Here is a 27184-nt window from a genome sequence, read left to right as displayed (position 1 = left end):
TGTGTGTCAAAGACATATGCTAAAGTTTAATTGTTGCTATCAACCATAGTCATAGGTATGGGGTGCTTCGGATGTGCTAAAACAAAATAAAAGTGCTCTAGGAATTGGTGGTTGACTCGAGGACGATCAATGTTTAAGTGTGGGGTGGTGATGTGATGCCAAAATGCTTTACTTTTATCACATTACCCGCTCTATATTTTGTTGGTCTAATGAGTTATTGTGCGATATTTGAGCTAAATTATGTTATTTTATGTGTAGGAACATTGGAAGGAATCATCAAATGAAAATTGCACAAAAAGAGGACAAAAATACAAGAAAAGAGTACAAAAGCATCAAGTATCCAAACCGTGCTACAGACCAGGCTTTGCAAGGTCTATAGCCAGGTTGACTGTGCTATAGACCAAGCTTTGCGAGGTCTATAGCCAGGTCGACCGCACTATAGACCAGGCTTCGCGAGGTCTATAGCCAGGTCGACCGCGCTATAGACCAGGCTACGCAAGGTCTATAGCATGGTAATTAAAAGTCACGGGTTAAAAGACCCAAACCCGAAATTGGACCGGGGGATTGACATAAATACTCCCCAAATGAGTTATTCTAGGGCTGGACATGATTTTGGAGAAGAAATAGGCTGCCAAGCACTGTGGAGCAAGAATCAAATGAGTTTTCCCTTGCTTTATCTCTTTACTTTGTAGTTTCATGTCTTTAAACATTATGTTGATTGTTGTTGTAGTTATGAGTAGCTAAACTCTTTGATCTAAGGTTTGATGGAACCTATTGAAGGATGATTCTCTACTGCGTTTAATATAGATTTGCCTTTGATTTTTCTCTACTTGTTCAACTATATTTTTATTGTTGTTAATTGAAGAGCTCTCAATTAACTGTGCCTATTTAGTGTGTATATTGCTCGAGAGAGTGCACATTTAGGTAATTGTTGAACAACACCACTCCTAACGTAGTTGAGAGATCGATACGGAGGGTTTAAAGGCGAGATTAGAGATAACGAAGCCTTGGTGCGTTCGTCGTGAGCGGTAAATTAGTGCTAGTTTGTGTAGTTCGAGAGAATACATCTAGTAAATTGTAGTAGTTACTTGAGAGAGAGCTACGACACTTAAAGTACTCACGATCGGTAGAAAATATTTAGGTGAATTTATAGGAAACGTAGCGGGGTAGATTCCGACAATAGGGGAAATCATAACCTTAGACTTTTCCAAATTTTGTCTACAATATCTGCCTTGTTAGTTACATATTACTGCATTTTTAATTACTTTGATCTTAGTTAGTAAACTCTCAAATTGTTATATAATCCTTCTGAAGGTTAATTATTTGAATTCGTGCAAAACTATTCATTGGGCGTAAACCGGATTTTATTTGCAACGACCGCTAGACCTCTTATGAGACATAGTTAGGCGTGATCACTAACAAACTTTCATCTTTTACACGATTATCACAATTTTTTTAAACAAAATCAGTTTCTGTTAACCAGAATTAGTATTTGGTATTGGAGAAAAACAATCATTTTTAAATAATAATCTATTTTAACAAAAACGTAAAAAGGGAATTGAGTTCATTAAGAACAGTAACAAGGACAAGAAACATAAAGCCTCATCTGAGGTGAAGCACTTTCTCAGGTTTCTTCAAATTACATTTCAATTCAAATATACTCTAATAAAACTCTGACCAAAGAAGAATGGAAAACCCCCCTAATTAAACTGTGTATTCAAATATTTTCTTCTTATTCGTGATTTCTTATTGTGAAAATATATTTGTCTAACTAATTTACATAAGATTGGGTAAAATGTTAAATTTCCCCATGCAATTTTTGAAATTGAGCATCTTCATCCTCGGTTAGACTTTTGGTCTAGTACTACCATGCCGTCAAGAAAATATCTCGTTTTTTCCTATGAGCATAACTTCAAATCATAATCAATAGCTTAGGAATAAATGTGGATATTTTTTCTCGAAAACATTGGAATCCACCTATTTCAAGCTAGAGCTTTATTAAAAACAAGAGCAAATACAAAGATAATTTGCTAACAATAAAGGTATAGAATGAACAAAAAGTATAACAGAAAGTAAAATTAAACAATTTCAAATTATACATGCAAAAGGAAAAAGAAAAAAAAGGGGCAAAAAATGGCATGTGCCTATAGAAGAATGTAACTTGCACATTTAAATAGACGGGAAGTTATTAAGATTTTGCCTTATTAATCAGAACTTCAAAAGTGGTTCTAAAAAAATAAAGCTGTGATTGTGGAGGCTTACCGTAACCACCACTCGACAAAATAAATGCGTACCAGATAGTTAGATACCAGTGGCGGAGATATTCATTAAAAAGAACTCATCCTATTGCAAATATGTTTTTTTTTTTTTAAATACGCTAAATTGCTTGAAAATAATATAAAGTAATATAACTTGGATAGAACATAAGACTTTAAAATAGACATGATCTTATAAATTGACACTCCTGTATAAAATACTGCGCAACTTCACTTACTTCTACTAATGTTGCAGCTGATCTGATAATAAAAGGATAATCCGGTGCATTATGCGCGGAGTTCGGAAAAGGGTTATGCTATAAGGGTCTATAGTACACAGTTTTATCTTGTATTTTTGCGAGAGATTATTTCTTTCACGAATCGAACCTGTAACTTTCTGGTCATATGATAACAATTTTATCAATCACGTCCAAACTCCTCGATAAAATAATAATAAATAAGAGAATACAACAACATGTGAAAGTAGCAGTAAGGAGAAGGGGTGGGGGAGTGCCCACATTACAATTACAAATCTATCACACTTTAAATAGCAACAGATGAATGGAATCTAATGCCCCATTCAGAAAAAAAAGAAAAGGCCCACCCTATAGAAAAATACCAAATCCAATATAGTCAGCACACCTATCTCTTCTCCATGTTTGCTGTCCCCTTCCAACTCCCCAACTTAAACTATTGGCAATCCCTACTTGAAATCCATTATTATCTCATTCACATTGGAGTAACAATCTTTGGTAATCTAGAATCAGATGCGACCAAAAAAGTTCCTGTGAATCAAACTTTGCCACTTTTACTGCTAAAAGCTATAATAAAGTTTTTGATGCTTTTAAGTTCCATGCGCTGACCACTGACCATGTAAGAAATATTAACATAATTATATTGATTAAAATTTAGTTGTTAGTAACTCCAATTAATAAGTATTCGTTTATAATTGTAAGTGACTTGTCATAACATGTTAAATTATAGTCAGATGAAGCGTTCCGACATCGAGTTCATCTTAATTTAGTATTTTCGACATGCATTTATAAAAATTCACTGAAATTATAAAAAATACAGTAGTAAATATGAACCTATTATTTTGAAAATACAATAAGTTTAATGCTTAGAACCTTAAAGGTTAAACCTTTAGGGGTCGTTTGGTTGGGAAATAAGTTATCCTAGGGTTAATTATCTCGGAATTGTTATTCCACCATCCTATAAAGATAAAAATTACAGAAAAATTCGGGATTAGTTATACCGCGATTTTATCAAAACAAAACATGAGATAAACTCGTTTCAAATTTTATCCCGAGATTAATTATCCCTTTTAACCCTAGTACGAAATGAGCCTTGAAGCTTGAATCTAGAATACACCTATGTGTTAAATTACATTATTAGGCAAAACATATGTTATACTGTCAGTATTATGACTTTAAAATCCATTACAGATAAGGAACACAATGTCATTTCATTTTGGTTGATAAGGTGCACAATGTCATTTCATTTTGTGATGTCCCATTGTCTGATTAAAACAAAAGCAACCAAATCACCGTCAATTTGCAATGATTCATGATAATCAAACATCTAAATTATATGACTTTATTGTACATAAGAAAGCCAATCTTGAATTTAACAAAGAATTTTCCACCCTGTCAAAAGAGAGGGAGGATTAGAGAAGGCACTAGATGAGAAGCTTGTGTGGAATTTTGTTTCCTTCTTAGGATAAGAAAGAAGATATAAAAAATAAAATCTAGACAAAAACCATAAAGTAGTGGCTGCAATTTGCTCATAACTTCTCTTGTTACCCCACCACCTTAACCAATCACATTCACTCTCTCTTTCTCCTCTCCCCCTCCTCTCTAGAACCTGTTTTTATTTTTTGTAGTAACTTGTTCAGAATAGCATAATTCATTCAAGAATTGAGAGGATTAATTTCTTGTACGTATAGATAACATCTAGGGAAGTTAAAGATAGGTTCTTTACTAAATCCTTCCTATAAAGTTCACTTTTTTTTGTTGATTATGGTTTGTAATCATTATCTCCTTAGTGAAAGCTACAGGGAGCAGTGAAAAAAAGAGATAAGATTAATCCCATTATTCTTCTACTATCCAAGAAAAAGACACACTAACATGGTGTTTACATAGAGAGAAAAATATAAAGAGAAAGAAAGAAAGAGAGTGAGAGTTGTGGTTGGTGTTGAGGTTGAGGTTGTTGAAAGAGGATGTCAAGTGGTGGTAGTAGCATAGTATGGTTTAGAAGGGATCTGAGAGTAGAAGATAATCCAGCTTTAGCTGCAGGAGTAAGAGCAGGAGCAGGAGCAGTAATTGCTGTATTTATATGGGCTCCTGAAGAAGAAGGGCATTATTATCCTGGTAGAGTTTCAAGATGGTGGCTTAAGCAAAGTTTGGCTCATCTTGATTCATCTTTGAAAAGTCTTGGCACTTCCCTTGTTACTAAAAGATCTACTGATAGTATTTCTTCTCTTCTTGAAGTTATCAAATCTACTGGTGCTACTCAGCTCTTCTTCAATCATTTATATGGTCAGTTCTGTTTCTCTATAAAAAAAAAGAATTCCCTTTTATAGTATTTAATTATTCTGTTTGACTTGATTATTTCTTTCCTATTTTTTATGTTGTTATTTAAAAGTTTAATATATTGTTTTGAGATTACTTTAATTGAGATTGGTGCTTTCTGTATGTCCTTTAAGAATAAGAGAATGAATTGTCTTCTGGTAAGTAATAAATTATTGGCATATGATTTCCTAATTAACTAATGAAATTTAGGTACAGTGCTTGTATCAGAATCACAGTTAATCTGGATTTGTTGTACTAAACATATTGCATATCCTTGATATTTGATAAAATAGAAACAGAAATAGTATTGCTAAACATTTGATATGACCTTAGTTGAATGGTAAATTGCTAATAGAAATGGATGGCTTTTATTTTAAGCATCTCATTTCAGTAGTAGGAGTAGAATACAGCCATTTTCATCCACTGCCTTATCCTGACCAACACCTATATTTCTTTTGCTTTAGATCCAATTTCACTTGTTAGAGATCATCGCGCAAAAGAAGTGTTAACAGCTCAAGGTATATCTGTGCGCTCCTTTAATGCCGATTTGCTCTATGAACCATGGGAAGTTAATGATGAAGAAGGTTGCCCGTTCACAACATTTTCTGCTTTTTGGGAAAAATGCCTTAGCATGCCTTATGATCCTGAAGCTCCACTTCTCCCGCCTAAGAGGATTATAACTGGTTTGTTCTCATTTGAGCTTCCCCTATCTCTTATTGGCTTTCCGGATAAAATTTCTGCTCTTATTTGTACATATTCTGTTTAAAATATGTTGCTTTTGCTTACTGTTATGTTCCAACAATGAGGTATACAAATAGGGAGATCTACCTCGAGGTAATAGATATATTGACTGTCAGATTAAAGTAATGACATTCCACTGTAATGAACCTGTTGCAAGGCGGCTCTAAGCTCCGAGAATCACTACATGGTGCATAATGTGCTTGTTGGCAGATATTGAAGTCCTTCAAAAATGAAAAAGGCGACTCTGAACATGTAGATGTTTAAGCTGTCACTAATAAGCTAAGGATCGAAACAAATTCCTATAATTGTATTAATGCACTTATAAGAGTACTGGTTTAGAGTTTACCCTTTTTTACATTTGGTGATTTGCAAACTTCCAGGTGATGCATCAAGATGTCCTTCGGACAACTTGGTATTTGAAGATGAATCAGAGAAAGGAAGCAATGCACTTCTTGCTCGGGCATGGTCGCCAGGGTGGAGCAATGCTGATAAAGCACTAACTACTTTCGTTAATGGACCGTTACTTGAATACTCACAGAACCGCAGGAAAGCTGATAGTGCGACGACTTCCTTTCTGTCTCCACATTTACACTTTGGGGAAGTCAGCGTTCGTAAGGTATTCCATTTTGTTCGCATCAAGCAAGTTTTCTGGGCTAATGAAGGAAATAAAGCTGGTGAAGAAAGTGTCAATTTGTTCCTCAAGTCCATTGGGCTTCGGGAATACTCCAGATACATGAGTTTTAATCATCCTTATAGCCATGAAAGGCCGCTGCTCGGTCACCTAAGGTACTTTCCGTGGGTAGTGGATGAGGGCTATTTTAAGGCGTGGAGGCAAGGTAGAACGGGTTATCCTTTGGTTGATGCTGGTATGAGAGAGCTGTGGGCAACCGGCTGGCTACATGATCGTATCAGAGTCGTGGTATCTAGTTTCTTTGTGAAGGTTCTGCAGCTTCCGTGGAGGTGGGGAATGAAGTATTTTTGGGACACATTGTTAGATGCAGATCTTGAGAGTGATGCTCTTGGTTGGCAATATATCTCCGGTACCCTACCTGATGGTCGTGAGTTTGATCGGATTGATAATCCACAGGTATGTCGGGGTAATTTTTTTTTAGGGAGAATCTCTTCTTTCATTTAAAATTTCAAAACTTCAAACATAGTATACCGACTCACCAGTTATAGACAGTTCATCCTATCATGGACAATTCTAATAGCTCCAGGACTAGTCTATGCTTATGAATATTTAAAGCGTTCCACGTTATGGCCATTGTTATTTTCAGATTGTAAGTTAGTTCCAAGGCACTGACTTGCTAGTAGACATTCCATGAACATCTCATGGGCGTCAATCTTCTTGCTTTGGCATTCAACAACCACAAAGTGCTAAAGCTAAGACGGAATGCATCTGTGAGCGCAAAATTGCAAGTTGTGATTTTTTTATATCCTGAGATATTAGTACAGTGCTTGAGAGATTCTTTTGGTATTGAATTGAATTGAAGTTTGAATTTCTATCTATAAAGCACAAGTAACCTAAAGAAATACTGGTGAGAAATGAATAGGACGGACTTCAGTTTAACTCTGTATCATTTCTTTTGTTTTCCTTTCTTGTTTTTTCATGAAAAACAAAAGAGACCTGCAGTTTTTACTCTCTATCTTTTTATTTTCTGTTTTTCCTCTTGTTTTATAATGTAACTTTATTTGAATAAGGCTGAGTAGTTATTTGAACCTGTTGTTCTCTTTCGTGTAGTTTGTGGGATACAAGTGTGACCCTCACGGGGAATATGTGCGGCGGTGGCTTCCTGAACTGTCTAGGCTGCCCACCGAATGGATACACCACCCGTGGAATGCACCAGAATCTGTACTTGAAGCTGCTGGCATTGAGCTAGGTTCCAATTATCCTCTTCCCATCGTCTAAATTGATGCAGCAAAAGTAAGACTAGAACAAGCCCTATCACAAATGTGGCAGCACGAAGCAGCTTCACGAGCTGCAATTGAGAATGGTATGGAAGAAGGTCATGGCGACTCTGCTGACTCCCCGATAGCATTCCCTCAGGACATGCATATGGAAATGGACCACGAACCAGTTAGGAACAACCACCCCGTTATAGTTACTGTTCGACGCTATGAAGATCAGATGGTCCCAAGCATGACGTCGTCTTTGTTCAGAGCTGATGATGAAGAAACCTCTGTGGATATTAGAAATTCAGTAGTGGACAATAGAGCAGAAGTTCCAAACGACGTCAATGTAACTGAAGATCCTAGGAGAGACACACTTGACCAAGCCGTCACACAACCAGCTCGAACCAACCCCACGGTTGGTAGGAGAAATTCTGAAGATTCTACAGCAGAATCTGCCAGTAGTACTAGAGAAAGGGATGGGGGTGTAGTTCCCGTATGGTCTCCCTCAAGTACTAATTATTCCGACCAATATGTTGGTGATGACAATGGCATTGGGACCAGTTCATCTTATTTGCAAAGGCATCCACAATCTCACCAGCTAATGAATTGGCAGCGGCTTTCTCAAACAGGGTAAGATACTTAAAGAATCTTGAATCATCAGAAGAAAAACGTTTATCGGAAAAGATAAAAATGAGGGAATGAATAACATTCCTATTTTAACATTCAGCTTGAGCGTGGGCATTAGTGTTGCATGTAGCACAGACAAACATGAGTACCATGAAGCGCACTAGTCACCGATATGCTGATATGTCATTTGTTTGTCGGTCATATTTCTTGGTTGTCATGGTTAACTGGTGAAAGAAGCAATAGAGAATCAGCTGTTGAAATTTGCTGTTTCTCCTGCATATCATGTTTCTTTTGGAAATTTCTTGACTTTTGGTTCTTTCACTTGGTAACAGGTGATCATACGCCACCCCAACAATTGATTTTTTTTTGGGGGGGGGGGAGTAGAAGAACACCAACTCAAAACTCGATGAGCACAATGTAAATGATTACATAAAATTTGAAGTTGGCCACTAAGAAGTGCTATGTGAAATTTTTTTGAAAGTCAAACAAGCACAAGAAACATAAATCTGTCTTTTGAACGGAATATAGCAATATTTGTACACAAATATGATGCCATTTATTAAGGCCTTATCTTTACTACAAGAGCATCTTGAAGAGTCCTGAAAATTTATTGACTTTTGGTTCTTTGACTTGCTAACAGGTGATCATTTATATGGAGTTACAATAGCTACAAGGTGGAGAAGCAAGTAGCTAATCTGGCTATTTGGCTCAGCACATTTAGTACAGCATTTATCTACTGCTTTCTCTCATAGTCCGATCCGAACGGCTGTCACTTCGTGTCCATATTCTCTAATTGATCAGGTGGTTTTGTCTGGAATTTCTTCCACATCTTTCGGACAACCCCATTTTCCTGTTGTACAATATATGTGTCTCTGCTGTATAGTATAGAAGTCCTCATTTAGGCTAAATAAGTGTCAGAGAGGGGTTTAGAGTCCTCAATCAAGCTCACATTTGTGCCTCTTTCTTCTTTTTTCTGCTATTAAGTTTTGATGGCAATAACTTATTACCCAAGTACTGGCACTGATTAGAAGAACATTGTGGATATCATAGTCTTAAGCTCTGTTTGACAGATGTACATGTGGTTTAAGAAGCTTCATCTCATATTTATGTTGTTAGTACATTTGTCACTTATTCTATAAGATTTCTAGTTTGAACATTTTTATTGTTTTGCTGGGCAGTTGGGTCTACAAAAAATGAAAGTTGTAAGGTGAGTTGTTAACATTTTCGGCTTAGTGTTGTGTGTGTATTATATCACTGCTTCAGAAAATATTCGGGTGTGTGTGAATTATACTACTGCTTCAGAAGATATTCAGGTACTCGACAAGCAGTTCAGGTTCTCATTGGTAATGTTAAAGCACGATGTTGAACTTTATGTTCATAATATTACAAGGACAGCAAATCATGATAGTGTTTGATCCAAAAGTATTAGTGATAATAATCATGGTAAACTACAAGGCTCAATTGTTTTATATTAGAGTTTATGTTTTGTGTATTCACAGTGTACAAACTTTTACACCATCTTAAATTAACCTACAATAATATGTAACTCTTTATAGCAGGTCTGATATGATAACTTGCTTCTATCTTTTTAGTTTGCCCTAGTAATGTAAAGATTTTTTTTTACACTTGTATATATATTTGACCTTTTTGTAAACACCTTTGGCTATATCAAGGCCTAAACTTCTTGCGAGATTATAGAAAGTCTAGTATCTCCCTGCACGTATAAATTTTGTGTTGAGGTTGTCGAAAAGCATGTTATGCTATGCAAATTGCATTCATAGAAGAGTTGGGACATATGGCTGGGCTGGGCTAGGCTAGCCAATTTTGATAGCTCTATTGTGGTGGTTAATACGGTGGTGCCTCCTCGCCGTGCTTCACTCGGAAATTAGCACGGCGTGACCCCCAAAGACACGGGCGGATCCACCCCTTTACAGTGGGGTGGCATGACACCCCCTAAAATGATAAAAAATTTATATTCCTATGTTGAAATTTTCTTAAATTAGGTTAAATATCTTATCCTACCACCCGCCGTAAATTAGTTAAAGGTGTCATAGCTGGTAGATCTTTTTGAAAGCTTTTTTGGTGTGTAAAATTCAAGTTGGAAATTATCTTAACCCTTATCCAACTTTCACTTTTCGTGTGCTTTTTATTTTCTTTTTGCCCCAGTCATTTTCCTTTTCGGCTACCTCCCAATTTTCTATTTATCGTTTTATTATTTTTTGCATTTTTTTCTTTATTTTATTATTTATATGCGGTCTCTGACAAGAATACTCAAAAAAAGAGACTCCAAACTTATAAAATTCTATAAAATAAGCATTCCTCTTAATCTCAAATTTATGAGTTTTCTTCTTTTATATCCAAAAAATTTGGGTCTTAATGGGAATTTTCGATTGAGATCAAAATTTTTCATCTTTTTTTTTATTATATCTTAAAAAATTATGTTATTCTATGGTTATTAAATATAATTTAAATCTCTTTAGTATTAGATTATGACAAAAATTTCGTAAGCATTGCTTAAAAAATATGAAATTTATGATTTTGATTTTTGAGAACTTGTAGTTTATTTAATTCTATACTTGTGGGGTATAATTTATCTATTGAAGATATTTTTAAAAATTTCTTATTCTGATTGATGTAATTCCCTTATTGAAGATGTTATCTTACTTGTGTAAATTTATTTTTAATATACAAAAAGAGATGTAATTTCCTAGTAAAAATGTTGATTTTACTTGTGTTGTTTTAATAAAGGTATGTTCCTGATTTAAAATGCTAATTACGTCTATTTTTTAATATCTGAGATGTAATTTTTGTATTTGAAAATAAAAAATATCTATTAAGTTGACCTGAATAAACTCAAAAAAACCGAATAAACATTCCTAACAAATTTCATATTAGTCATTACAAGGAATACATTAAAAGAAATTATGGCATCCGTCACCTTCAAATCCTAGATCCGCCTCTGCCCAAAGGGATGCTTTTGGTGGAATGTCTTCATTTTTTATGGTCTTAGCAAAATGTCCCCCCTCCCCCCCCCCTTTTTATTTGAACGCCATAGTTCTTTAATTTCTAAAGCTTAAAATTCTTGTTTGATGGTAAAAAATAAAAGTTAATGATCGATTTATTATTAAAATCGTTTGAATGTTGATAATTTGTGCTTAACCTTTTAGTTTAGACACATATTTTGTTGATTTACCGTAGAAAACTCGAAACTCCATTGTTGGACCTTAGAAAGTGTTAAAGAAGACAAGGTTTTTTGATTTGGTGTTATTCGACTAAATTGGGGACTAAGGATTGTTTGTATTCGTATTTAAAAGCTTTGTTTCAAATTTGAGATCATTTGAAGCAGATTTGGGTGGTATGATCGAAAATAAAGTTGCAAATTTGAATAACACTTGGTTAAAACAACCCAGAAAAAGTATGTCAATCCCATAGACTTCGATGAACAACTTAACAAATAGGTAGATAAAATATAACATCAACTCTATCGGATTGGGAGAGAAATCTTGAAAAGCAAAAGTATTATAATCCGCTAGACTTCGATGAGCAATTTAATCCGATAGAGAAAAAGTTGAAAAACTTGTGCGGGCCCGGAGTCATTTTTTAAATATTGAAAACTTTAAGGACATCCCGCTTAGACCACCCAAAAAGTCTCTTATATGTCAGTCGCCCTGCTTCACTACTCCTGAGATGTGGCCTGTTAAGGTTTCATCACTCCCACCGACTCGAAGGCTCCTCAAAAGCTCAAGTACTTAATTTGATATTGTTGTATTTGTTATAACTTATAAGTATTATGTGTAAGGCAACTTAACTTCTTAGCTTTTGTCCCAAGGCAGGTAATGTAATGCCTTCATAATTAATCCCAAATAAACTACTACCTATTTATTTGATTTATGGGAGGTATATATTAATATTGGGAGTTCACTAATAGCACATTTCTCGTTTTCAAAGGGTATTTCAGAGCCCGTTTGGACATAAGAAGTATTTTTTTTTTCCAAAAAAAATTTACTTTTTTCGAAATCAGCGTTTGTGCATAAAATTTTTAATTTTCACTTGAAGATGCATTTTGAAAATTTTCGAAAAATTTAAAAAACTCCAAAAATCTGTTTTTCAAAATTTTCACTCAAAACACTCACAAAACTTCAAAAACAACCCAAAATTATATTCATGTTCAAACACTACTCTAAATTTCAAATACTATTTTCACTTGAAAAATCTTTTCCCCCTATTTTAGATTTTTACGATTCTTATGTCCAAACGTCCACTCAATAGAACCTCGCAATGCACTTAAAGTTATCTTTATTCATAAAAGATTTCCTTTGGAATTATTTTATCTTTATGTGGAACAATGTTTTAAATGGCTTTTCTGGGACTCGTCCCGGGGCAGAGCACTATCAAAACGCTTTGAGACTCATGTATGAGGCTTAGTTCTGTGAGACTTACGTCCCCAAGCACCCGATTGTGTATCATAAACACGCCTAACACTCAACGTTCGAGACTTATCCCATAATTCCTATGCAAATCATGTGTTGAATTCGCTAATTAGCACTGTTGACTCTCAAAATTCTTAACAAGTGAATGATTAAAGTTCTTTTTATCTGTTGGAATATGAAAAATGGGAACAACTCAAATAACAAACCACAGTATTGCATATTTACTAATTTAGAGCATCGTGAGGGTGAATATCATTAGAATATTTCTTCTGAAAATAGATAGCCAAAATTTATATCTTCATCTCTTAGTTCTATATCTCACTAAATTAATATATGTTTAGTATTTTACTCTTTAAATTTATTTTTTTATATTTCTTGTGAAGGAATAAAAGTGTTGATAAAATTTATTGAGTATTTACTTTTAAGGAGGTAAAATATGCAATTTGATTTTTAAGAGATTATGATTTTTAATCGTTTGAAAGTTAAGATGTTGTATTAAATTAATATTTCATATTAACGTTAACAACATTGCATTATTTATACTTGTAAAACATGCTAAATATTTTATTTTATATGGGTTTCTTCAAAAAAAATTAGTTTTCATGAATTTTTAATGTATCTTTTATATTTTTTATAATGTTATATTATTAATTCATAAATTAAAAAATTAAAGATCCATGGGGCTTACGCCCATGTCTCTAGACGAAAGACTTTCGTCTCGCTCCGTATTAAGTAAAAACGCCCCGCCCGCCTCACGTCCTTAACTTATAAAACACTGATGTGGAATGCATAAGCATATATCCCTATTTTAAAAGCTTTTATCTATCCAAGAAACAACATGGACTGTGTGGCTGCAGCAATTTCTCCTGCAATGGGATATCAGATGTGAAAAGAAGTTTTGGTTTCAAATAAGGCATGAATAGTTACTCTCTTTCATAAAAAAATAACTCAACTATTTTATTATTTCAACATTATATGTGTTTAAAAATTATTTATCGCTTTTTTTACTTTAAAAATAAGATTTATTTGTTATATCAACAAGTTCAAAATGTAATAAAATAGAAAAAATATCATAATCTTTAAAAAGTAAAAAAAGAAAAGAAAAGACAAAGGTTGAGAATTTAGAGAGTTAAATACGTATTTGGCCATCGAAAGTTTGTACAGTGACATTCTGAGTGTTATAAATATAGTTGAGTTGTTTTTCTGTTATAAACAAAAGAAATATGACTTTACTATAGCAGTTAAGCGACTTTGAATCTCCAAATACTATGATCCTCTAACTTTGTTTGCTCGCAATTTTATTTCTCACATGTTGCATCATCAGTAAATTAAGACCTATTAGTTTTATATTGAAAATGAATTAGTTAGAGTTGATGGGTTTCGAACACCAGATAGTCAAACAAAATAAGTTCTTTTAAATACTTTCATTTAAAAGGAATTTCACAAATAATATATTGTATAATATAGAAAACGAAGGACTTAACTGGACAGTAATAACTATGATATTATTGAAGTTCAAACTTGTATACTGCAATTTGAATTGTGATTTTTTAGTAATGAGTTGTCCCTAAGGACATATATTTTATAATATAATTAGATAGATGCTCCAAAAATATATTATTTCCTATTATAAAGCTGGTACTTGAAGTTATAAAATGCAGAACTTAATTGCCAAATTTTTTTATGGTATTTGTAATGAATGCTTGCAAGAGAAATGGCAAAGACTTGTCGTTATCACTTATCATATATAAAACCGTAAAGCAAGGGACAAACCTTTGACATATTCAAACGGGAGAAACTCAACATATTACTATTATTGATCTTCCCATTTTGCTCACACTTGCTTGTCTCTTCCTAAACAAGCCAAAAATATACTCCCTGTCCTTGTCCTGAAGACAGTTAGGGGAAGAAAAATAGGATTCACAGAGAAATTTCCAAATCAAATAATTCATTCCTATTATTTTCTTAACATAAAAGAGGAAAAGAATAGAGATAAATTTTTTACCTTTGTGAGTGAGTGGGAAGCCAAGAGGGATTTAAGTGTTAGCTTAGCTTCCTTGTTGTTCACTGTTATTCTTTAGCCTAATTGGTTCAGCAAACACAGAAGAGGAAAAAGGGGGGCAAATTCTTGGTGATGCAATCAGCCAATTAATCCACCTTTTGTTTTTATTTTATCTTTAAAATAGGTAGGTTTGATTGAATTCTTGATATACCCCAATTTATATTTTCTTTTTCCTTTTCTTGGTTTATGGCTTGTATTGAGTGGTTAAGTTCTGGCCTTTTATGGTGTGATTTTCATGAGGTTTATGGTTGTTTCTTGAAAATTGGTTGATCCTTAGAAATTCTCAAGATCGATTTTTTATTTTGGTGGCAGATTTTTTAAGGATGGTTAAGCTGTGCTTTTTTGGTGCTAACTGTGGCCAGGTAATATTTATTCTTTTGTTAAATTTTAATTTTTCATGTTTTTTTGCTGATATAGTTTGATGGTGTTTTTCCGTGTTCCTTTACACTGATTAAAAAAGAAGTGAGTTTTGGGGTGTGAATGAGAGAGATCCTGCAGAACTCAGAAGCAACACTCAGTTGATGTTGCAAATGAATTAGAGAGTTATTTGCCTCATACTTATTCATTTCCTCTATGAATGCATTACTTGTAATTGATAATTCAGAGAAAGTTGGCCCTCATTGTCTAGTTAGTGAATTACTTAAGTGCAATGACTAAAGTTTCGTATAAGGTTTCTTCTTAGAGAAGAAAAAAAGTTTGCAGAAGGTTTTTTCTTAATTTGCATGCCACAAAACTTCTGATGGGAAGTTGAACTATGCCGCTCAACTATATTGAAATGATGTGTGAATGGCTGATGCAGTCTTGCTTAATTTGGTCGAAATGGAGTTAGTTATATATATATATATATATATATATATATATATATATATATTATTTTATTTTTTTGGTTGAATTTGCTCCACTTAGAAGTTGATTTGGTTGAATTTGCTCCAGTTATTCTCAACACCATTATAGATTTGTTTCTACTAACTTTTTTACTACCATAGTGCGTAGGTGGAGAGTCGTCTTCTAGTTCTGGTAGAGGAAGAAGCCACGAGGGCAATACTAAGTATGGTTTCAGCCTAGTGAAAGGGAAGGCTGATCATCGGATGGAAGATTACCATGTCGCTAAATTTGTACAGATAGAAGGACACGAGCTTGGCTTATTTGCTATTTATGATGGTCATTTGGGGGATGAGGTTCCTTCTTATCTGCAGAAACATCTGTTTGCCAATATCTTAAAGGAGGTAGGGTTTCTATAAATCCTGAATTTGCAATGCTGCTTTGAAACATATAATATACTGAAAAACTTAGAGCAGTTGGCATCTCATCTTTGGGTTCGTCTTTTACTAGGATGAGTTTTGGGTTGATCCACGCAGAGCAATCACAAAAGCCTACGAAAAAACTGACCAGGCAATACTTTCGAATAATTCTAATTTGGGCCGAGGTGGGTCCACTGCTGTCACCGCTATTCTGATAAATAGCCTAAGATTGTGGGTAGCTAATGTGGGAGATTCACGAGCTGTTCTTTCTCGGGGTGGTCAAGCTATTCAGATGACAATAGAACATGAGCCAAATACAGAACGAGCCAGCATTGAGGACAGAGGAGGTTTTGTCTCAAATATGCCAGGTGCTTTCCTGAAATCTGAGCAATGTAGTCAGTGATTGAAATATGTCTGTCCAAGATACTATTTGGTGTGATTGACATTCCTAATAATTAACATGTAAAACTCGTTGATTTACTCTTTTATGGTGGGCAGGGTTTATTGTTTTGTCTGTCTTGTATTTGTGTTTCCAGGAGTACTGAGAAGACTTGTATCATCCAATAAAGCTGTTGTATTAATTTACTCCGCTGCGTAGATGCTTTGGATGAACTCATGTACTGCACTGCCACCACCTTTTGTGCTTGTCGAACCACTTGCAGTTTTTATTTAAATTTCTGAAAGCTACATTACAATAATATAAAAGCTTTTTGCGATTTTGAATTCCTTTGGTTTGGACGCTTGGCGGAATGAAATTTTTTGAACCTGAGGGTTTAATACTAAAGCGATGAACTAAACTATTGCCTGTTCATTGGTTGTCTGCTTCTTTCTTCTCTTAGCTACCTTGGTTTCCTCTCTCTTGCCCTCTCTTTCAGACTGAAGATAATCGGTTTATGCTTAAAGTTTCATAAAATCTTATCACAATTTTCCATCTAAAACGGAGATACATTACTACTTTTTTTTTTGTTGTAAATACTGAGAATTAATCATCCACCAAAAATAGTCCTTATCAATAGATAAATCTAGCAGCAAAAGCAACAAAGGGGGAAAATTCCTCTATTTTTGGTACATCATTCAAACTCTATTTCCTCCTCTGCCACTCAGTGTTATCAAAGGCGAAAAGCGCAAAAAGGCTCTAAGGTCTGGTGGGGCTTTAAGCGCAAAGCGCAAATAAAACGTGGGCTATAATGAAGAAAGGCGCAAATGGAGAAAAACTAAAAATATGTATGTGTAGTCCAAGACTAATATCGATAAGCATGAATACCAAATATATGGACAAAGAAATTGAAGAAAAGTTACGATAAAGTGAAACATCAATTGTTTAGTGTCACCTCTTCCGGATTACGCTCATTAGCAAGGAAAAGTATGCCTTAGAGGCTTAGAGCCTTGATGACAACATCGAAGCGCTCGTTAAACGAGGCGAAGCACTCAATATGTTTTGAGCCTTGCTTCAGGGCTTAAGCACGTCTTTGATAACACTGCTGCCACTGGATGGCTGGTCATACTCAGGTGGGAGGATCTATTAGAGCTAGATCATGCTCGATAAGTTAAACTTTGAAAGAAATATGACCGGATTAACTTTTCGTTATGATTTTGAACCTCTCTTTGTTTTTAGCTTCCATCACGCCAATTGGTTTTCAGTATCGTTCCAGTAATCATATTAATATAGCATCCTTACAACTGCTGGGCTGTCAGTTTCTTTTATATTAGAGTGTACGGAGTCAAAGTTTTAACACGTATAGTTACACTATCCATCCTGAAATGATTGACACTATTTGAAGCTTGAGGGTGAAATAATCCAATCTTGGGTTTGTGGACATCAATTCACTTAGTAAAGTCAAATATGAGTTCTATATTCGGAAACTGTAGAAAAAGTATCAGAAACTGGATTTTTTTTTTTGATAAGGTATAGAATCAATGACCTTACAAAGGTTTTGAACCCCCTTGACCACTAAGCTATGCCTTTGGGCTATGTATCGGAAACTGGAGTTTTAAAAATATCGTAAAAAGTTCAAGCAAATCACAGTCTAAGAAAAAGTTGGGTGACTCCCAGATAATAATTGTGCCATGTAAAATTGGATTGGGGGATTATTTGACCTGCTTATCAACATTATTCGGTCCTTTTCTTCTTTCTCTTTTTTAGTTTTTTTCTGGGTCATTTCTTTTGTTTCTCTCAGTAGTTTGCTGGATTTGAGATTTGCGTCTAGTTCAGTGCTAAAAAGTTTTACAATTAGATGTGGCAGTAATCTTTGTACTTTTTGTGCTGTACTTTCTATCGCGTCTCCTTAAGAAGAAAGGGAGGGATACTGATGACTTCATTTGATCAATGCAGAGGTAGAGAATGGAAGTTTGAATAGGTGACTCAATCAGACTGAGTTATAGATGCTCAGACTAAATATTTAAATAATGTTCAAGAGAGGTTCTTTCTGAACCAAAATATTACTTAGTCTCAGATTTTGTACGTGGAAGACTCGACTTAAGCAAGAGTTACATGAATTGGAAATGACAAAAACAATAAATTAGCCAACTAATTATGGAGTGGAGATGGCATGAAACCAAAATCTACCACAAAATACTTACTTGTTACTTGCCCGTGCTTCCATGCTATAGCTGCTTGTGGTTATGGTGAGTTGGACTTATCCATTCTATTACTTCAATTAGGGAAATGCTTGGTATATCTATTATCTTTTTCTCTCAACTTTCTTTTATGAGAGAAAATTTCCTTATGTGACATTAGAGAATGTTTGACACACTTCTATACAGAACCATTCAATACATCTTTCTAAAGTTTTATGAGTTCAAATCCATTTACATAAAGCTAATATTAACTGACATCATACAATTGTTGTCGATGATTTATATCAATTCAAACTCAATGAACTATGCAATCTCATTGTCCAATTAAATTACAGACAATGGAAAGCCAGATCTGTTAACAGTCGAGAGAATTCACGAAGTTAATCGTGTCTAGATTTGCAGCATCTGTATATTCATTGAATTTAAGTAGTAGAATACTGGAGAATATATCATAATATTCCTTGGGATACAGTAGAAGATTTACTTTCCTTGTTAGGAGTGCAAAGTAATTGTTTACTATATTGTATGTAACCTACAACAACAACAACCCAGTATAATCCCACTAGTGGGGTCTGGGGAGGGTAGTGTGTACGCAGACCTTACCCCTACCCTGGGGTAGAGAGGCTGTTTCCGATAGACCCTCGGCTCCCTCCCTCCAAGAACTCCCCACCTTGCTCTTGGGGTGACTCGAACTCACAACCTCTTGGTTGGAAGTGGAGGGTGCTCACCACTAGAGCAACCCACTCTTGTCAAGATTTATACTTCAAAAACTAAATGAAAATTGCAAAGCGCCAATCAGGGCAAAAGCTTGCCGAGGGACTCTAATTTTCACTACTTAGGTGAAGTTTGTGAAACACTTAAGTTTATGAAAATATGCTTTCTATATCTCGCAAAATAAAAAAAAGTAGGTTATCCCTCGCGGATAACGGTGGATCTATATCTTATTCGTATTTGTTTACTATATTGTATGTAACCTAAGACTCCTATATAAGGAACTCAGCTTTTAGATTGTAGCACGACCAATTTTCAAAAGAGTTCTCTTCTTTTTCTTTTGACTTTCGACAGGATGCGATATTAATTTTAGTGGGATGACCGTGTAGGTTAATCCACGTGGATAACGGTGGATCTATGTCTTATTCGTATAGTTGTAGTACCCTTGGATTTACTCTTTTTAGTTCTCTCATACAATGTCCCTTCAACTATTTGTAAAAAGCGTCATTAGATTAGTGTAAAACCTTTCATCCTTCCCTGAATGATTAATGCAAGCTCCTGTAGTTCTGAGAGCGTGCAGATGAACGTTTACTCAGTTTGATTCTATTATTATGGACTATAATTTTCAAACCCCGGAGATTTACAATATGGAAACGACATTCCAAGCATTCAAAATATATTGTCTCCAGGGATGGAATGCCTCAGCAACATGCTTTAACTTATTCGAACCGAAGCAAGTGAAAGATTAATTATATTTTTGTGGCACCAACTCTGCATTTTCATTTATGATATCTTAAGACACATAATAACGTTCATCATCGTATCATGATTCCCAATGGCAGAGCTGCCACTGCCTGTCCAACCCCCCTCCCTGCAAATTTGCATTTTTTAATTGTTATCCATCAAAATTTCAGAAAATTCTAAGTAACTCCAGAGAAAGTGCTTTGTTCCTCGTATTTTTTTGGTAAACATTTTTTAGTTAGCATTTTTTGTACATTTTGCCCCTTTCTTCTTGTATCTTGCCTCTGCTATTAATGATTTCCTCTGCTAAGTATTGCTAGTGTTTTAAGATGACCATCCTTGTTTGACCTTGATGGTCAAACTTAAATGTCTAAGAAATCAGATTTACCGAAATAATAGCTTCTGGTAGGATATCCTTCTGAGTTAATATTATCCTTTTACTTTGTTTAGATGCTTTCAAAATTTACTTTAAATCCTGGAGATGTTGTTCATGAGCCAATAAATTGCATAATGTCATGTCTGTAACTTTATCAAAATTCCGTAAAACTATGTTATTGAGATTTTAGGAAAATTTGCGTCAATTGTCTTAATATTCTGGATATGGCTCTATCAATGGGCGAACGGGTTTCATCAACTCCGATCCCTATTGGCTTAATCACTAATACTTCTATCTGTCTCTAGGTTCTTATGGTTAAAATTTACACCGGTACTGTTGATTGTTGTCTTTGGACTTCAGATGCACCATTTAACATTTTTGAAGAAACTTATCGCTAATAATTGTACCCTATGCTTGTGACCTTTTTGCTTTAGTTTCTTGCCATTAGTAGCTTTGTGTTTGTTGCCCTATGTTTCTGAACTATTTGCTTACACTTGCTTTCCATTAGTAGCTTCACGGGCATCCATTTCATTTATGTGCGGAGCTCTTTTAGCTATTATTATTAGTTAATATCACTTTATGTGCGGAGCTCTTTTAGCTTCCATTTCTGAACTATTTGCTTACATTTTATTTGCCATTAGGAGTTGGTTGTGTTTTTTGTATAATGATGGCCGAAGGGCCTATGGGTGAAGCTTATGCATCTTGATATAATATCAATAGGTTGGAGGTTCCATTACCCAAAAATGGGTTTTGTGTCTTCAGGAAAACCTGATGTATTTTGTATCGATAATTTTGCTGCATTTTTATCAGGGGATGTTGCAAGAGTGAATGGTCAGCTGGCTGTTTCTCGTGCTTTTGGAGATAAGAGTCTTAAATCACATTTGCGATCAGATCCTGATATTCTAGATATCTACGTTGATGTCAATTGTGATGTTCTTATCCTTGCAAGTGATGGTCTTTGGAAGGTACGCATCTTTTCCGTAGATTTCTGTTTGCATGAACCGTGATCAACAGGGGCGTATGCAGGATTTCTCGTAAGCGGTGTCGATATTTATATATTTATAAAAGAGTGGAAGTTAAATAACATTATTTATCACATTTATAGACAAGAAGTAGCCTTAAACCATCGATTTTGTTGAGTCTTAAGTTAGAAGAGGTCCAGAGTTCAATTCTACCTGAGGTTTGAACCTCCGATCTCGAAGAGCAAAATCAAGAATTTAACCAGAGTGCCAAGCAACAATCTGTGTTAAGTGGTGTTATTTTCTTTCTGTTATTCGTTTCCGCACAGTATTAATTCACCGCTTCGTTCCACGTGCATCCGCCCTTGGTGATCAAGAGTTGCGTCTTTTGGCTTGATTAATTCAGGTGATGTCTAATCAAGAGGCAGTCGATATAGCTAGAAGTGTTAAAGATCCCCAGAAAGCAGCCAAGCAATTAACAGCTGAAGCATTGAAGAGAGACAGCAAAGATGACATATCTTGTGTCGTCGTCAGATTTAGGTGATAAGCTTCTCATACCATATGTTCCTAGTTTCGGAGAAACAAGTGTGTTTTCTATGCAGTGTAATGTGGAAATGTACAAAGGGTATTGAATTTGTGACAGCTTGAGTAAAACCATAAAACATAAAGAAAGGGCATAGGTTGTTTGAACTTTCTGAAACGACATTTACATCGTATGATATATTTGTCAAAGTTAAAAGTATACAGCTATGCTATTGCTAGCAGACCCTGTGAAGTACAATAATTTTTTAACTTCATTAGACCATATTGGTCTCTGGGTTTGTACATCTGGTGCTTGTTTCTAGATAACTGAAAGAAACCTGTAATTAGCTTTGCCATTTTCATTCTTGTAATTACCTGCCTGAGTAATGAACACGCGTGTGATCTTTCTTTGTTTTCTTTTTCGTTTATGCCTCTGGTACTAGTCACAGGTGTGAAGGTATCTTTGATAGTATTGTTTTTAGTGGAAATCTTTAGCTAGGGGTTGCAAATGGGCGAGTCAGGTCCGGTATGGTCGGGTCGAAAACGGGTAAAATATTCGATCCGATCCATATTTAATGCAGATAGAAAATGACTTAACTGTAATATGAATATCATATTATCCATGCCTTCTTGAATATGATCACTTTTGGAAGAATTTTTAGTCTCAAATTTTGTGCAATCCCCAAATTGAGTCTTTGCAAATGTAAAAAAGTTAAACCCGTTATCTGTTTTTTAGGTGGACAATATAAATTTTATCCGTATTTGATTTATTTTTTCAAAAAGTTCATTATCTAACTTATTCTTGGATAATTTGGATTGATAATTATTATCCATTTTGCCATTACTATCTTTAGCTACTGTATTCTTGTGAAAAAGGAACAAATAACACTTTTGTGGAATACGAACACTATAGGAAATTTTGGTAAGTTTCTGAGTCTTTAACAATAATGTGTGCTGAATAGGGAAATTTGAAAAATATTAAGGATATTGTCTGGATATAGATGTTTCTAATTATTAGCGATGTGTTTTTTCGATTTCTATAATATCTAACATGAGCGTTTGCTACACATTTAAAAGAAATCAAAAGTACTTACTTTTGAGTTTTGATATACTTAATGAACTGAAATTATCGAAGAGTATATTTGGCTCGATATTGTGTTATACGCTAAGTTTCTTAGGTTATTTTTCAGGTTAAAATAATAATTTTATATCGAAATTTACATTGATTTCCTCTGTAAAATAGTAGAATAAAATGCGGAAGAATCATGCCATATCCTAATACTAATCCAAATCATTTCACGAATAAGATGTGACCATGATTACTAAGTGTACATTTCTAACATTATAGAAACTTGAGGGACTAGTTTGCTATTACAGCAACAACTGAGGATGCTCTCTATCAACGCTGATCCATAGAAACCCTAGCCCCACCTTATAAATAAGGGCTTGTTCTATGAACAGATAAAAGCAGCTGCTATTCTGTGTAAAACTTGTTGCGAAGCGGTGGGCTCAATATCCATTGAAATAGATTTTTATTCTTATTCTTTTTTTGACTATTTGTTTTTTTCCCATTATTTTTGGATATAGATTTTGAATAAATGTGATTATGCAAGTTAAAAGTGTTGTTTTCTGGTGTGTAATGAGAATGCCTCTTCTTTCAGCTACAAGAGAAGAGATCTGAGGATCGATTACTTGTGGCTTTGTTCTGGGGGCATATATTTAATTACAATTCAAGGGTTTCTTTTTGCCCAGGTTTTGTTTCCATTCTTTTTCTGGGTTCCCTCGTCTTGGTACATTTCTCTCTTCATTATATCCTTCTCTTTGATTTTTTTCTTCTTTTTTCTGTAGCTGATCTACCACTGTTAAATGCAAATTCTAAATAGGAAAAATAATTTAACAGCAGATACTTTTAATTGGTTTTCAATCAAATTGGTTTTAAATTAGTACTAGATTAGTAATTTAGTACTTTTCTACTATTTACACAAATAGGTTCGATAAAGTGAAAAACACATTTTGAGAAAACATAATATATATATATATATATATATATTATGTTTGCACATAGAATTTTATCACTTATATTTTTAATTTATTATATTAATTAGGTTAGGTGTAAACATTGTCACACCTGGTATTTATACAAATTAATAGAAGTGTGATATGTGTTTGCATTAAATTTTATTATTATTTAATCATAATTAATTAATAGATATTTTCAATCCATTATAGTAGTTAACCATAGTAAATTCGAAATTAATTAATGCATTTTTTAGATAAATATACTAATTAATCATCATAAATTAAATTGATTCAACTCAAACATTGAGTGCAGAGATAAGTATTTATTGGTAAATATTTATTTATACTTGGGTGTTTATATCAAATCAACTTAATTTATAATAGTTAGCTAGTATAATAAATTAAAAAACATATATATTAATTAAACATGATTAAGTAATAAAACTTTAATGTGCAAACACATGTTATATTTTTATTGGTTTGGTATATTAAGATGTTTACATCTAATTAATTTAATTTATTATGATTAATTAATATAAAAATTGAAAATAAGTATTACTTAATTATGATTAAGTGATAAAATTCTATGTGCGAATATGATTAAATCTTGCTGGTAAATATTTATTTGTACTCTATTTGCACCAAACCAATTTAATTTATTAGTTCTTTGGATATAGAATATTTTTATAATGCCGAGGCGTAAAGCATATTTTTATAATGCCGAGGCATATTTTTAACTCTATTTTGAACTCATAAGAACAGAAGAACTCAACAATGGAAATTCGGAATACGTTCTTAACCAATTCCAAACAACAAATAATTTACATAAGTTTTAGATTTCAGATTGCATAAACCTATAACTCAGTAACTATTTTTGCATTCTACTCACCAATGACGTCTTTGAAATCAGCAGTTGACTTCAAATTCAACCCAAACAATTATTATCTATTGATGTACGTACAAATTCGAGTTCCAAATTGAATTTTATTTGTGGCTCGAACGATGGAAGCTAAACATCAAATTTAGCTTGGGTGGATTAATATTCAAAAATCGAATTGTAATCAATGTTTGGGTTGAGTTTGGTTGGATTAATGTTCAAATCACCATTGTCGGCAAAGCTTCTAAGGTTGATGTTGGAATCACATTTGAATATGAAATTTCATGTTCAAATTCAAGTGGGTGTTCTAGGTCCTTGTAAAAACACTTGTACAAGGCTAAATCTGATCTTTCGAATGAATTGTAAAAACACTTGTACAAGGCTAAATTTGATCTTTGGAATGAATTGAAACTGATTAGGAGTGGCTTTGAATTAAAAAGAAGCAACTAAAAGAGAAGCTGGATCCTAAAAAATGTACAGAAACCTAAGAAGGAAGTTGATGAGGGTAGATTTGTAATTTTAAGGAGATGTGTTGCAACCCTATTGGTGCAGAACATAGACATATTTTGTGAAACTGGTCAACTATAAAAGCGGGCATACTTTTGAAAGATTGAAGGTATAAAATAGTGTATAAAATAATTTTTGCTAAAATTGTATAATAGAGATTTAGTACATTGTTCAAGTAGCCATCTATGTATTTTGCCTAATTTTGATGAAAGGCAAAAGAAGACGTCATTTAGTGAAAGAAAACTTGTATTAGTGACTTGTGAGATTAATTTGTTGATGGGAAGAACATTTAGTGGATTTGCGCATTGGTTCTATTTGGCACAAGACAAACCATTTGTAATAATGAGTGTTTTTATAATCAAGAGGGAATTCATTTGGTGGTTGCAAAAGGGGAAAATAAAATAGAACAATTTAGTAAGAATCAATACCTTTAACCTATAGAAAATAATAGAGGATGAGGGATGGTTGATTTCCCATGGATTGTGGAGTTTCTACTAAAGGTAGATAGATTTACCGTTTATCTTTTTCAGTTGGTATATATAAATTATACATAATTATATACATATATTAAACATAGGTGATCTATTTTTAGTTTATATAAGATAGATGACTATTTAGGTTAATTTTTCATAACATTATTCAATGGGTCAACATGTAACAAATCCAAAATATACAAAATTAAAGTTGGAGATTAAAATTATGTAAATTTAGAACTTAAGTTAATAATTTTTTTATTTTTTTGTTTATTAATTCAGATTCACTTTAAGAAGACTTACTTTGAAAGGTAATTATTGGAGGATAAAGCACTTTTAATGTAATAATTTAAGCTTTCAGTTTTTTTATTCAAAAAGCACAAAACAAGAAAGAAAGAGGGAAGGCTTAGGTTGTGATGTGTTGTTATTTGACTCATATTGACCAAAACAAATTTTAGATAGATTGAATCAAGCTTTCTAATTCTGACATACATCTAACTTTCTCTAGCTTTAAATAAACTTCTTTTTCCAAAGGTGCTTGAATGTGTTTTTACTAATAGCATGACCAATTTAGCAACCCCTGTCATTTGGGAAAAAAGGTTTTGTCTTGAGCATAGATGCCTTTCACTTTTTTTTTTTGGTATTTAGGTTGAAGGGAAGGGGAAGTTAATTTAAACATAGCATCACCGTAACCCTAAGAAAACGAGATTGAATTTGTGTATAGACTATTCTTGGAAGTGTCTATTCTACTAAACGATAGGACGCAACCGTAGATCGAACCTGGGAAGTCCTCACGTTTGCGGCTTCCTACGTTTATTGTCGAGGAAGTAGCTCTCGGCACGAGAAATATACAAGAAAAACCCGCTCTAGATCCCCTAAAGGTCAGCTTCGATACTAGGCAAATACCCCAGTAGCAGTTCCTATCCTAGTTCTCGTTCAGCATTCATTCAAAGAATTCTCCCCTTGCCATCCTTTAGCGAAAATACAAAAGGACAAGAAGAGGAAGAGGCGACCACAATTTCACTTGCTTGGGAACCTCTTTCGGGAGGGGAATATTACATTGATTGGATTTGATACATCATCATATGTGCAACAAGAATGAGTACTATTTTTCTTTCTTCTACTTGGCAGTTCCAACATTTAAAAAAAGAAGAAAAAAACGAACTTCGACATCAAGAAAATATATTTATAGAAATGAAGTGTTCTTTACTATCTAATCTTAATGCTTTCCATCAATTAATGAAGTTCACTTTCATCTTTAATTTGTTCTTTATATCGCAAGTTCGCAATACATCTTGAAAGCAGATAATTTCATAAATGAAAATCTGTCCAGTTTGAATTGATTTTGATTTTTAATGGATCCTTTATTTATAAGACATAGAGGTTGTCGACCAATCTTGGCATTGAGTACTAGTAACTACTGAGCTGCTCTTGGCTAACACCATCAATTTTGTTTGACTATGAATTTATGATCTACCTAATTGATAAATGCTCCATACCAATTATCATCACGTATACACTAAAAGAAATTAAGCCTATGGCAACCCTTTCAAAATCGTAGCTATAGATACTGTAATCGTCCATGTAGGGCTAATGGGACGAT

At 33.9% G+C, this 27184-nt stretch overlaps 2 protein-coding genes and 1 non-coding gene across 3 annotated transcripts; all 3 read left to right on the top strand.

The window, feature by feature from the left end:
- Nucleotides 1-3945: 3945 nt before the first annotated feature.
- Nucleotides 3946-8093, top strand: LOC107820217 (cryptochrome-1). The gene is given in 4 exon segments (XM_016646456.2): nucleotides 3946-4792; nucleotides 5290-5508; nucleotides 5947-6653; nucleotides 7308-8093. Coding segments are annotated over 4 exon segments (2031 nt in total). The 5' UTR covers nucleotides 3946-4473.
- A 3849-nt stretch (nucleotides 8094-11942) lies between these two features.
- Nucleotides 11943-12061, top strand: LOC142167747 (small nucleolar RNA snoR83). Its single transcript, XR_012697833.1, has one exon. It is a non-coding gene; the product is annotated as a small nucleolar RNA snoR83 (small nucleolar RNA).
- A 2236-nt stretch (nucleotides 12062-14297) lies between these two features.
- Nucleotides 14298-22118, top strand: LOC107820216 (putative protein phosphatase 2C 9). The gene is made up of 6 exons (XM_016646453.2): nucleotides 14298-14702; nucleotides 14891-14940; nucleotides 15565-15804; nucleotides 15911-16187; nucleotides 21035-21189; nucleotides 21590-22118. The coding sequence occupies exons 2-6, from the start codon at nucleotides 14902-14904 to the stop codon at nucleotides 21725-21727; spliced, it is 849 nt and encodes a 282-aa protein (XP_016501939.1). The 5' UTR covers nucleotides 14298-14702; nucleotides 14891-14901; the 3' UTR covers nucleotides 21728-22118.
- The last annotated feature ends 5066 nt before the right edge of the window (nucleotides 22119-27184 follow it).

This window comes from Nicotiana tabacum, chromosome 12, assembly GCF_000715075.1.
Source record: "Nicotiana tabacum cultivar K326 chromosome 12, ASM71507v2, whole genome shotgun sequence".
In the NCBI taxonomy this organism is placed as follows: domain Eukaryota; kingdom Viridiplantae; phylum Streptophyta; class Magnoliopsida; order Solanales; family Solanaceae; genus Nicotiana; species Nicotiana tabacum.
This window is presented reverse-complemented; position numbering and strand designations above follow the sequence as displayed.